The sequence below is a fragment of the Aulonocara sp. 'chitande type north' Nkhata Bay genome, linkage group LG6 (assembly GCF_057382095.1).
Source record: "Aulonocara sp. 'chitande type north' Nkhata Bay isolate Kocher_YH1m ecotype deep benthic linkage group LG6, A_spYH_male_GT1.1, whole genome shotgun sequence".
In the NCBI taxonomy this organism is placed as follows: domain Eukaryota; kingdom Metazoa; phylum Chordata; class Actinopteri; order Cichliformes; family Cichlidae; genus Aulonocara; species Aulonocara sp. 'chitande type north' Nkhata Bay.
In genome coordinates, this window is record NC_141349.1 from 32,544,917 (window position 1) to 32,557,806 (window position 12,890).

Consider the following 12,890-nt stretch of genomic DNA (forward strand, 5'->3'; position numbering starts at 1 on the left):
TGAATATAACTAATGTTGAGTGTGGACACACACAAGCTAATGAGTTTTGCCCTGTAAAGGTTCAAGGGCATTAGGTCAGTGAAAGTCGTAATGAGTGGCATTCTGGTGCAGCGATAATGAGTTTACATTCTCACAAAACCAGGATTAAGAAAGATTTATAATTTGAAATACTATATTTAGAAGCCATTAAGGGTGCAAGTGTTTTACTTTTGTGCAGGTTCCTTTTCATATTGGAGATCGTTTAAAAAGAAAGAAAGAAAGAAAGAAAGAAAAAAGAAAGCAAGATTATTTAGGAAAAAGAGTTTTGAATGGTGTGAGATATCATATTAGCCATAATTCCTCTGACTAATACTTCTGGAAATTACAAATAATTAAAAAAAATTACATTCACATTTCCATGACGCTTTCCAGTCAAAATGCTTTACTCTTACATTAGTATGACAGGACTGGTTATAACTGTTGGATAAATTAATAATAAATTAATAATAACTCAGCAGAAGCACAAGCTGATTGTCTCCAGGCCATGCTACGCTGATGCTGTAATTTGCGGCAATCTTTAAGAAGTTTACAAATATAAAGCTCTTCTTTGATGTTGGCGGTGTTTTGCTCCACTCTCTGCCAAGATGATCTCACATAACTTCACTAATATTGAGGTCTGAGCTCTGGGGAAGCCAATTCATGACTGATAGTAATGTGTGTTTTTCTATTTGGGAATGCTTTCGCTGCATTACCAGTGTCTTTGGGATCATTGTTAATAGTAAATGGTCTGGTTCTTATGTAGCACTGTTCTACTCGAGTATTCAAAGCACTTTATATGACATTACTCATGGACCCATTTAAACCCATTCATACAATTTTTTAAAATGCTATTTCTACCTAAGTGCTTTCTATACAGACTACAACGAAAGCATCTGAGAGCAACTCGGGGTTCAGTATCTTCCACAAGGATACTTTGGCATGCAGACTGGAGCAGCTAGTAATGAAAACACCAATCTTCTGATTAGTAGATAATCTGATCTTCCAATCTGAGCAGCCAATCAGATGTTTTCCAGATGATAATACACAGTGGATCAGAATCTTACCATACTTTTTCTGTTTGTACATCCATCAATTTTGACAAGACCGCTGACTAAAATGTAACACCAAACAATAACAGTGCCTCCCTTGTGTTTGACAAATGACTGTAGGCTCTGCTTAGCTCTTCTTTCCTAATATCCACCATCAGGTCCATAAACCCTGTTGCTACTGAAGGACCATATACACCTGTCAGGCCCTGGGTCTGGTCTCTGTTGTTTCTTCAAGACATGACTTTCAGATACTGTATGTGTTTCAGGCCTGACAATTCTTTTGAATGAAGAAAAAGTCTGGATAGCTGTTACTAAAGAGTAACTGAAACATTTTAAGAAACTCTGGCTCATTGGGAGCTTTATTTAAGGATACATTGTATCCTTTCTTTTTGACTAAGTTTAGAAAATAATAATAATAATAATAATAATAATAATAATAATAATAATAATAATAATAATAATAATAATAATAATAATTGGAAATATTGAATTTCTGGTTTTACAATCACTAAGCCATAAGAATCAAAATGAATATGCAATATTTTATTATATAAAGTGTAATAAATAGATATGTGGACGTTTTTGAATTCAGTTACTATTAGTCCGATAGCGGTGTGCTTTACTCCACACGGGGTCAGACAGAAGGTGGCGGTATTGCCCCCGAAAGCTGTTTGAAAATCACCAAAAGACCCAAACGAAAAAGAAGCCGGAAGCATTCAGCTGTCAGTTTTGTAACAACAATCTAGTGCTGGACTTTGCATGGAGCGAGAGGGACCGGGGCAAGTTCTGCAGAGTAATTTAATTCATTGCTCTGCCGTGATCGCTGTGTTTAGAGAGCACCATGGATCCGTCACAGGCCGAGACAGTGGATGGTGGTGCTTCGAGTCCCAAACTCGAGCTTTCCCCGGCGATGCGGGCTAAAATCGAGAGGAACCGGCAGCGGGCGTTGATGCTCCGACAAGCCCGTCTTGCGAGTCGTCCTTTGTCCGCTGTGGAGGGCGCAACAGCGGCCAAAGTTTCCAAGACCATCGACTCGGGAGCTGGGTTCTTTATCGACGAGGAGGGAAATATAGAGGGAGAGCAGACGATCAAGGTAGTGGTGCATCAGCCAGGTGTGTGTTTAGTTAGACAAATACGTGCTCGTCTCGTACTTACATTACAGTTTTTCTCAAATGCTAAAACACGTCACAAACGTTACCACCAGGTCCCCCAATGTCCAAACACAACACCCTTCTCTAAAGCTACATAAACACAACCACACCTTCCCACTGCAAAACTCAAACTCCCACACCAAGAGAGCAGCTCGAAGCTGTCAAAACTGTAAACACTATACACAGCATTACACACTACAGCAAAACAATTGAAAACACAATGCTCAATTTGTGAGAAGGTTCTTTGTTTCATAACTGCCAATGCATATTTTAGAAACTATACAGTAACGGATCGTCGTAGATCCCTGCAGAGGATTAGGCATTTAGATTTGTGAGTTTCATATGAGTAGTATAAATCTATAGAAAATCCTGCATGTACGTACACTACTGTAACACAACTCAATGCAAAAACAGAATCTATTGCACACAACAGTAATCTTGAAAACATGAACAGGGTGTGAAGTTTTTTTATTTACGTTATTCACACCACACACACACCACAATCACTGTGCGGCATCATGTCGCTGAGCTGTTGCTCGCATCTCGTCCGTAATGATGGTGCGAGGTTGTCTTGCTCTCCCTCCTGGACCTTCTCCTCTCCCATGTTGGCCTTCTCCTCTTCCTCGTTGGTCGCTCCTCTTCCTCCTCTCATTTGAACTCCTCTTCCTCATTGGCCTGCTCCTCTTCTTCCAAACCCGCTCTTCACCCTCCTCTGCATCAAATTCCTCTTCCCCTGACTCTGCCTTCATCCATTGTGTTTGTTTGGGAATATGAGCAGAGTTGTTTTGCAACATGTGTTTTAGCAAGGAAAAATGTGTTTAGATTTATGAGTACAGAGGGTTGTGTTTTGTGAATTGTGTCTTCATGTGACATGTGTTTATGGTACTGGAATATGGTGGCTACATTTAGTAAATGTGTTTAGACTACTGGTCATTTGGGTTGCAGGATTGGCTTTTGTGTTTTAACATTTGAGAAAAACTGTATTTACCTTTGTTCTTGATCACTGTGGGTCTGCGTTGTTTTCAGCTCCGGTGATTGAACCAGAGTACCTGATGTGTGATGAATGTCAGAAACCCTTTATGGACTCGTACCTGAGCAACAGCTTTGACCTGTCTGTGTGCGACAACTGCAGGTATACACTTACACACACACCTGATGTGTTTGCTGCAGTCTGTGTGCACAATTAATACGTTTATATTTATTAGATTTATTTGGTGACTTATATTTTAAAACTTTGAACCATAAACACCTGCAAGCCTCACTGATTTCCAGTGTTTAACAGCTGTTTACAGTCATGCTCCCTGAGATCTGGAAGAATTTGGAGGATGAATTAACACCTCCTCATGTTACATGTTACATGTACTGAACCTTTTTTTTTTTAAACAAAACTAAACTAAGGCGTCATCATGACGAAATTTAAAAAAAGGATGATTTGCTGTCATTTACTGTATTTGCTTGTGCATTCTATATTAAGCATTAAGATACCTAAACATTTTGTGTTGGTGTCCATCACAGTCTATGTATTTAGGGGCTTTAAAGTGCAATGTTTTGGTCATTTAGTTGCCTCAAACTTTTTTTGTGTATAACTGTCAACTTTGTTTTATATAGTCGTACAACTAAAGATCTATTTTAAACCTATTTCCTTTTCAGGGACAATGAGGAAAAGCACAAGTTGATCTCCAGGACTGAGGCTAAGCAGCGCTACCTGCTGAAGGACTGTGACCTGGACAAGAGGGAGCCTCCTCTCAGGTTTATACTGAAGAAAAACCCCCATAACCCACGTTGGGGAGATATGAAGCTCTACCTCCAGCTGCAGGTATGAAAATATGCGAAGGGCAGTTCATACAACTTTTTTTAACCTATATTCACGTTATGCTAATATTCTTTAGCATTCAGTGTTGTGTGGCTAGACTGCTCACTGTGAACTTAAATATAGTATTTCTGTCTTAAAAAGCTTAATGTATGTGAAACTTTATTCATATAAAAGTGAAGTGATTGGTTCGTAAATCTTCACTAAAAACAAGCAGATAATTGTTTTGTTTTGTTTTAAGTTTACAATGCACACGTTTTAGGACACAAGCTTACCAATTAACTGTAATTTTAACACACTGTGTGTTAAAAATCGTTAGTCATTAGATTTGTGATAACATAAATAATGTGAAAATACTATTACCCAAGAAATGAGAGGCTGAGGTGTGAGTAAACCAAAGTACCGCTAAATGTTCAGGAAATGTATTAGGGTGTATGTTTTGTAGATTATGTAAAAGTCTCTTTTACATAATCTTAAAGTGAAGAAGATGGTAAAAGTGATTTAAACTTGCAGTCTTTCTAATGGACAGCAGGGGGCGATTCCTTTGGTTACAAAAAGATCTATGAAAAAAAACTTAGTTCCCACTTGGTTTAGTAACTTATTAATCACTTTTAAACATTTAGAATTTACTAGCTACAGTGTGGCTGACTAGTCCTCGGTTTTCCAGATATTAGCTTCAACCCAAAACCAAAGATGGCTGCAGCGAAATGCTTAAATTTCAACTTTAAAGCAGAATTTTACAATTCCAAGGGGGGCATCATGGTGCCAGTGTCCATCTTACCTGTACAGTCTATGGACCTGCTAAAAGGTTTTTGTATATTACAGGTGGAGAAAAGATGTATGGAGGTGTGGGGTTCAGAGGAAGCTCTAGAAGAAGCCAGAGAAACAAGAGAAGAGAACAGAGAGGTGCAGAAACAAAAACGCTTCAACAAGAAGGTCAAAGGTTGGTGTTTGCTTTGAGCCAAAATTCTCCCCTCCCAAATGGGTTACACTGAGCATTGTTAAACATCAGCTGTGTGTCTCTGTGCGTGTATCAGAGCTACGCAGAGCAGTAAGGAGCAGTATGTGGACCAAAAACACCACCGCTCACCAGCATGAGTACGGACCAGAAGAGGTTGTAGATGAAGAGGAAGACCTCTACAAGAAAACGTGCCTCACTTGTGGACATGAGCTTAGCTATGAGAAAATGTAGAGACACACGTCCACAAACACTGTTAAAGACTGATGTCTGGTGCTTCGACAGGAACGCAAGTTTCCAAATTCCTATTTGTATTTTTTCCATTTATAATAAATAGCAATAAAATGCTCCACCTAGATCACATAATAGGGGCCAAAATCACCATTGTATTCAACACATTAGCAGTAAGTTCTTTTTTTTAATGGCTGTTGCACATCTTAGCTTGATTGCTGACTCAGTTGTATTTTTAGCCATACCTATGCACATTGCTTTTCATTGTTTTGCATCATTTGAAATTTGGCAAGTCAAGGAAAGCATGATACTGAAACTTGTGTAAAATGTTGTGTAAAAAATTGTAGGTCTTCCTTGTGACAAATAGGACATTTTCCAAAGCTGCTGCCTTCTTAGAAAAAGTCATATCTTAGGAGGGCAGTTATGAAAGAAGTCTGCAGCTGTTGCCAGATGTCTAAGACTAGAAGTTCACATCACCTGCTGTAGTTTTGTTTTCATCATGGCTTTATGCTCAAGGCATTCTGGGAGTCAGTCCAGTGCCAGTCTGCCAAGAGTATCAATTTTCAATTGATAAAGACATTATCAAAGAGCATTGGCCAGATGCACCAGTGCACACACTTCAGCCTGGTCTGACCATTGTGAATTTTCACATCTTGGTTTTTATAAATGTTATTTTGTATTAGCTTTAAGGAAATGTGTAAATTTCTTTATTTGTAACGATGTAATTAAAAATTCTCTAGTTGTAAAGTTCTGAAAATGCTTTATTTATAGGTCCCTTCTGTTAGCTAGGTCGTCTGTAATGCTATTCTACAGAGCAAAGCTGTAGTTCGTGATCAGTGTGCAGCCACATCTCAGTGGTATGTGAAGAGGATGGGTGGCTTTGGCAATTCATGCTTTTGACTTAGTCTTCTACTTCCTCACAGTGCATGTGAGGGGTGGAAAGTGTATTTCATTATACTTTTTGCACGTCAGAGTGTCTGAATTACTAGTTCAGAGTAGTCAGCCAGACTTGAATGCTTAAATTTCAGTAAAGGAGGGATTGCCAACTCATGTTCAGTTTTAATAAACTTCAGAGTCACTACCAACTGTAGGAAGCAGGACATGATCCTGACAGTTTAGACACTGGTGGATGAAGCAGGTGGGGATGGGATAAAGGAGAGTGCCACAAATGTTCGAGAGGCAGAAATAAAGCACCTTTAACTGAGGCCAATTTTCTTGTCAGTCTTCTGCAAGCTAATGATTTGCCCAGAGTGATACAGAATAAGTTACAGCGCAGGAAAGTAGTAAAGTGAAACTAGCAACCCGAATTCCAGCAATGCAGTTGACGTCTAGCCCTTACTCAAGTTTACACTTGAGAAGTTGCAGATTTAACAGTTTTAAATGTTGGAAAACTTGTGACATTTTAGTTTGCTGTGGTTCACAGGTGCAAATGAGATTTGCCCAAGTTACCCATGACTGTTTAGTACCATTGAGATCATTCCTTTATTCAAATTTTCAACATGAATTCAAAACATACAGAGTCAGTTTTAAAATTCAAAGGCTTTCTGGACATCAGGGCTTTGAAAAGCAAATTCATCCTCTGTTGCATCAACCTTCTCACCATGAGTGTCACTCTAGATAGAGAGGGGAAGAGAGAGAAAAAAAAAAATTTTTTAGTCAGCTTTCAAATCAAAATGCAAAAATAAAATACAAATATTAGTACAAGTTCCCAACTTCAGATTACAAAGTTTAAGGCTTACATTATAACTGTTCATCCACACAGCTAAGACTTACATCACTAAAGTACTTCTCAATTATGTTATGTGCAGCCTGATACACCATTTCATTGTCATGGTTCTGCAGCATCTCAATGCGGTCCAGTCCTCCCAGCTCTTCAATCAACAGGCTAAGCTTCTCCATCTCACCAAGCTTTTCTGCAGCCTGAAAAAGTCACAGCCAACCCCACCAAACATAGTATCATTTAGACTTAAATCTCACTGCATTTTAATTTAGCCAGATTAATGCATTTTATAATCTGCGACATCTTCTGCCCTCACCATGAAGATGTTGTTTATGGCATCCAATATGACCAGAATGACTTTAGCATCTTTGACCTGAAGTAGGTTGATGATTGCTTCCAGAGCACCACTCTGCACCAACTGGACTACCTGCTCCACAGTAGCCCCACTAGTCAAGTTTGTCACAGCCCAAACAGCTTCCCTCTGAGTTTTGAAGTCACCCTGAGACGAGGAAGAATATTTACAAAAAATAAAATATTTGGCAGCTGAACAGATAAGCCCATTGTTACTTGTGAAATTGGACAATTTTCTGTATTAAAGAAAAAAAAAAAAAAAAAAAAAAAAAAGAACCTAACATACTGATGGCTAGCTTACTCAGAATCTGAACGGCACTAGTGTTTAAGTGCCAACTTTCGGTGTGGATTTCAGCCCATTTATCACAACTTCACTTGGAAAAGAACTAAACTCCTACACTTCATTGTGGCCTTTATCCACAGAGTGATGGCTCATTAAAACTACGTTGGATCAAGTAACCCAGTAAACACAAAGGTGGTGTACACAGTTTTACACTTTGAATTCAGACTACAGATTGAAGGCTACTCACATTTCTCAGTAAGTGTACTAGAGGAGGAAGCAGACCACAGGTGATCAGCTGTTGGATTTGCTTGCATGGACCTGCAGCAATGTTGGACAAGGCCCATGCTGCCTCCTTCTGAATACTGGCCTTTGGATGCCTCATTAACTTGGGTAAGACATTTAGAACTCCAGCATCAATTGCAGTCTCAGTCTGTAGGTCAGAGCCACTCACTATGTTCCCAATGGAGCGGAGAGCTGGGGTCTGGTTGTCAAAGATTTATGAAAAAAAAAAAAAAAAGTATATGAAGTGATCATTCATATTCAAATGCAACACTGAGTAATGACAGAGGGGAAAGTATTAAATCTTCGTATCTCATGTCAGATTTTTAACTTATGCTCAAGTGACAGACCCTTAAGTTCAGAGTAGGGGTGTGTGTATATACACTACCATGACACCAAGCTCCTGGTGACTCATGAGCTCCACCAGTCGAGGAACAATACCGGTTTTCACTACAATTTCAATGCGGTCATTGTCACCATCAGAAAGGTAGGAGATTGCCCAGCATGCATCAGATAAGATGTCCTTGTCACTTAGATGAAGCAGCTGGACCAGTGAAGGAAGCATCTACAGAAGCAGAAGATGTAGCTTATCAACTGGTGGATTTGGAATTAAGATGTGCAATCTGATCACGTGTCAATACAACAGTTCCTGATCTTACCTGCTGGACTGCAGACAAGGGTGGAAATGGATTCTTGTTTCGACACAGGTTGGACAGAGTCCATGTCAGGTTACGCAAATAGCCAACCTAGAGTTAGAGTCAATTACAGTTTAGACTTGAAGTTTTTCACCATTTTACTAGTTATCTGATAATACTATTTTAGTAGCTTTTAGTTGAAGAATCATGCAGTTGAAGTATTATTAATAATAATAATAATAATCTTCCTCATTAGAACTTATTTGATCACATTTGACCAATTTGATGCACTCATTGGCATTGAAAGCCATCAACATGAATTACTATACACTAGAACCAGTTAAAGGCAGTCAAGTTCCTTTGTGGGAACTTCAGTTTGACAAATTAAAACCATAGATTTTTCAGCATAATGCATTTTAACCACACTGCCAAATCATGACTGGTTTAAGTGCAAAGCTAAACCTAGACTCTACCAAGTGCAGGACAATCTCAAATCCAGAATATTTAGAAGTTATCAGAAAAAGAGGACAAACACAAACAAAGCTTGCATAAAACTGACCGGTGTGTCTGGAGAGATTCGAGACAACAAGGCTGGGATGACATTGCACTCAATCAAGACATCGCGATAAGTTGCACCATCACCTGAGGAGTAGTTACATTGTAAGCATAACAATGAAACTGAAGTAGAGGACTGGATTTTATTTTCCATATTCCTTTGTTTAGTGGGAAGACCACAGAGTTACTCAGCAACTGAGGCGCTTTTTGAAACTCATCTCAGATTCCCATTTTCAACACCCCCCTTTGTTAGAGCAAAGCCAGACATGACAATACATTGTATTTAAGATTTAACCTGCAATGTTCCCAAGAGCCCAGACAGCCTGTTCACTAATGTGCAGCATTGGCGAGGACAGCAAAGAGATGAAAGCTGGTACAGCCCCATGTTCCACCACCTGAGGGTAGACACACACATTTAGTCTGCTCTGAAAATGGCTTGAGGAGGTTACAAGGTAAACCCAAAGCAGACATGTGACTATAATATGTTGAATATTGACAATATCCAACATGTTGATAGATTACTGTGAAATCTGTCCAACATAACATTAATATCAGACAGCTTTAATACCTGCTGTGTATGCCAAGAGGTCCCAGAGGCAATGTTTGTTAGAGCCCAAGCTGCTTCAAACTGCAGAGTTGGCTCATCGTCCATAGACAGGAAGGACACAAAGTTAGACAGCAAACCAGCATCTATAATCTCCTTCAGAGGAGGGTTACGCTCTTGAGAAAGCAGCTTCCTGAGGAGACGATTAAAAAAAATAAAAGTTAAGGTACAGGCTTTACTTTGCTCAGTTCACTTGTACCCAATAAATTCTTGGGTGTCATTAACATTGTATAAACGCCCATTACGGTTTCCCCACAGGTCCCATGTGATCCCTGAAATTGATGTTTTTCTTTACAGACAGACTGAGCTGGTAATCATCTGTGAGATGGCAAAAAGCAAGGGTTACATTTGAAGACAGTATCAGACAGATCATAATCATCCCTGAACACTCACCGGGCTGCCTGACAGCCTCGGGTCTGGGACTTCCTGCAGTCGCTGTTCACGTCTTTAATTATGTCCTCAATGGATAAGTGGGTCACCTGGATTACAGGTATGTTGTTAGAGTCTCTGCTAGTTTTAGTAGAGTTATTAAAGGTTTCTGGAAACTTACCAGCTCGTTGGGGATGTAGTCTGGAGACAGGGCCTCCTCGTCCGGGAGGGACGACAGCGTTATATTTCTTCTTTTCAAGAAATTTTCATTCTTGTGAGCTTTGCGCAACTCCACGCATTCCGTGATCCTTTTCTCCCGAAGTTTCTACAGGAGTAGATGGTGTAGCTCAGATAAAATAACCCATTACATAGAACCTAAAAAAATAAATAAATTAAAAAAAAAAATCATAGTCAACTTACTGCTGGATCTTTCCCCTTATTCTTAAATTTGGAGAGCCGTTCGTCGGTAACGTTTTTGGTGGGCATGTTGGCCTTTGAGCGCACAGTAATCCAAGCTCCTGAAATAAAAACTCAGTGAAACCAACCGCCGGGTGATTATATTTGTCAAAGCCGCCTCAGGTGAATCAAGTTAGATGTGATTATTGGAGGAGTCGTGCTGATTCATTCAAGCGCAGCTGTGCAGGTTTCAATTAAGTAACGAACTTTAGGGCTCCCGCAAGGTCACTTTCAGTCTACAGCAAGAATAGAACGAACTGCTTCTTTTAAAAATATTCGCAAAAACAATAAAATAAAATAAAAGCAAAAAATGTAATTCTACTACAGACTGCCTTTTACTAGATTTTAATTTTATACGGATCATAGCTCAAATTAAAGGCTGGGGATTTCCATTTTTAAATATTTTTTTTCCTATAATGCACTCTGGAATACACATGATACATGCATAATAATACATATATATATGTACACAGTTATAAGAAATAATTAAACGCTAGCAGCCTAAATTCCTCGCACTGGAAATTCTGGGGGCTGCAGACGCTTTTGCGTAGGATTAATCTTAGACGGCAGAGGGCAGCACAACATAACAGACAAACTGCTTGCATTTGATCAAAAGAACTGTGACGAAGTTAAAGTCCCTGCTAAATAAAAAGAAGATTTTAAATGTATAATTAATTAGTTCGTGCCTATCGAACAGTTGGTTTTAATTCAGCTGTTTATTTTAGTATGAAGAATAAAAGAAAAAGAAAAAAAAGGTGGAGCTAAACAGTGAAAATGAGAAAATAAATAGATCGAAGTAGTGAAAGAGAAGAAAGTCACTGACAGAGAAAGCTAGCTAGAGAAAAAGTGACAGTGATGGAGTCTCGTCTTCCTCTGTAATGACCAGGAAGGGCCGAACAATAGTCAGAGGTTTCCCTCTGACCAAGTTATACAGTAATCACTTCCTCTTGATAACACTCACACACGCAGAGGGTCATGCGACTGTAAGGGCTCAGACTCATGTGCTGTACTGTGCTGTATAAACACACCAATTTTTTCTACTTCCTCGCCTACAATCAAACGCACAACACAATGCTCATCACAGTTGTTTCCTCTAATGCAGCACCTCAAGAGTCTTTCCCAGACCAACTGCCTCTCTTCTACACACACACACACACACACACACACACACACACACACACACACACACACACACACACACGCACATATATATATATATAAATAGGGCATGCAAACATAAATCTATCTAGCTCAGGTTTACTTTAAATGTGCTTTATATATACAGATAAAACAGCTCAGCCCACTGCAGCTCGACCTCTGCCCACCTGTATAGCCCACTGAGAAGGTCACCAAGCAGCTACAAGGCAGATGTTATACTGAAAAGGTTTTTATACTGAATATTATACATCAGTGTCAGTCATTTGAATGAATCATTAAAAATTTAATTATAAAACAAGGAAAAAGAATGTAAATTCTCCATTTGTGTCATCCTTCCCTGTGTCTGTTTCTCCGGCTCTGCTGTTTTCTCAGTCCTGCTTCACTGTTACTGTCAGATGCAGGAAACCACAGAGGATAATAGAGATGAATGACTTCTCATGCTCTCTGACAACTTATTTTATTGTCATTGAGAGGTCAGAATGTCCTTGAGTGGACAACCAAGCAGCTGTGAGCCTTCAGCAAAAGTGTTATAAGAAACACAAAGACTTAAAGCATCCCTCTCTATGAAGACCCACTTCTTTAATGAAATGTGAACTTTCTGGACAATTACCTGGTGAATTAGAGTGTGCTACCATGTGTGTGTTTCTGTTGGACTTTTGACCTGGAAGTGCTTATGGTTCCTCAGAGACACCCCTGAGGGTGTGGAGTGTTTCTGTCCTGCCCTGTTGCTTTGACTCGTTGTTCGTGTGAACAATGTGGAGTGATTGGAGGAAATTCCACTGTGCAAGTTCAAGGCATTCACACAGTCACACCATACATACAGAGCCCACATACAAGTTAGCAGGAACGCTTGCTCTTACACAACACAGTATCATATATCAGGAACTCCAATGCAGACCTTAGCAGAAAAGTATTAGTTCAATTTTATAATTTATCATAAAAACATTTCTTACCAAATTACAGATGTAAAAATGTACTGAAATGACTAAATATCACTTTCAATTCAATTTTAACAGTTTTCCATAAATAAAAACATTTCAAAAAAGTTCAAATGAAATGACAAAGCAAGCAAACACAATAAATGCATTTTAGTAATTAATGAAAAAACCCACAACATATATATTAGAAATGCTAAACAGATAAAAACTGAGAAGGGAAAGAAAGACAGAGGTAGATATAGACAAGGGAAACAAACAGAACGACAAGGCCAATATGATATATATGAAGAAAGTAGAGTTTCTTAAAATGCTCCTCTAATATTTT

General features: G+C 39.0%; 2 protein-coding genes across 2 annotated transcripts; one reads left to right on the top strand and one right to left on the bottom strand.

Moving 5' to 3' along the window:
• The first annotated feature begins 1,768 nt into the window (after positions 1-1,768).
• xpa (xeroderma pigmentosum, complementation group A) lies at positions 1,769-8,047 on the top strand. The gene is made up of 5 exons (XM_086296347.1): positions 1,769-2,179; positions 3,245-3,350; positions 3,869-4,034; positions 4,854-4,971; positions 5,066-8,047. The coding sequence occupies exons 1-5, from the start codon at positions 1,909-1,911 to the stop codon at positions 5,218-5,220; spliced, it is 816 nt and encodes a 271-aa protein (XP_086152473.1). The 5' UTR covers positions 1,769-1,908; the 3' UTR covers positions 5,221-8,047.
• Positions 6,676-10,594, bottom strand: kpna7 (karyopherin alpha 7 (importin alpha 8)). The gene is made up of 12 exons (XM_086296346.1): positions 10,434-10,594; positions 10,195-10,338; positions 10,038-10,123; positions 9,609-9,777; positions 9,336-9,435; positions 9,045-9,127; positions 8,510-8,596; positions 8,239-8,415; positions 7,819-8,052; positions 7,254-7,436; positions 6,991-7,137; positions 6,676-6,830 (listed from the first exon to the last, which is right to left on the bottom strand). The coding sequence occupies exons 1-12, from the start codon at positions 10,497-10,499 to the stop codon at positions 6,744-6,746; spliced, it is 1,563 nt and encodes a 520-aa protein (XP_086152472.1). The 5' UTR covers positions 10,500-10,594; the 3' UTR covers positions 6,676-6,743.
• Between the last annotated feature and the right edge of the window lie 2,296 nt (positions 10,595-12,890).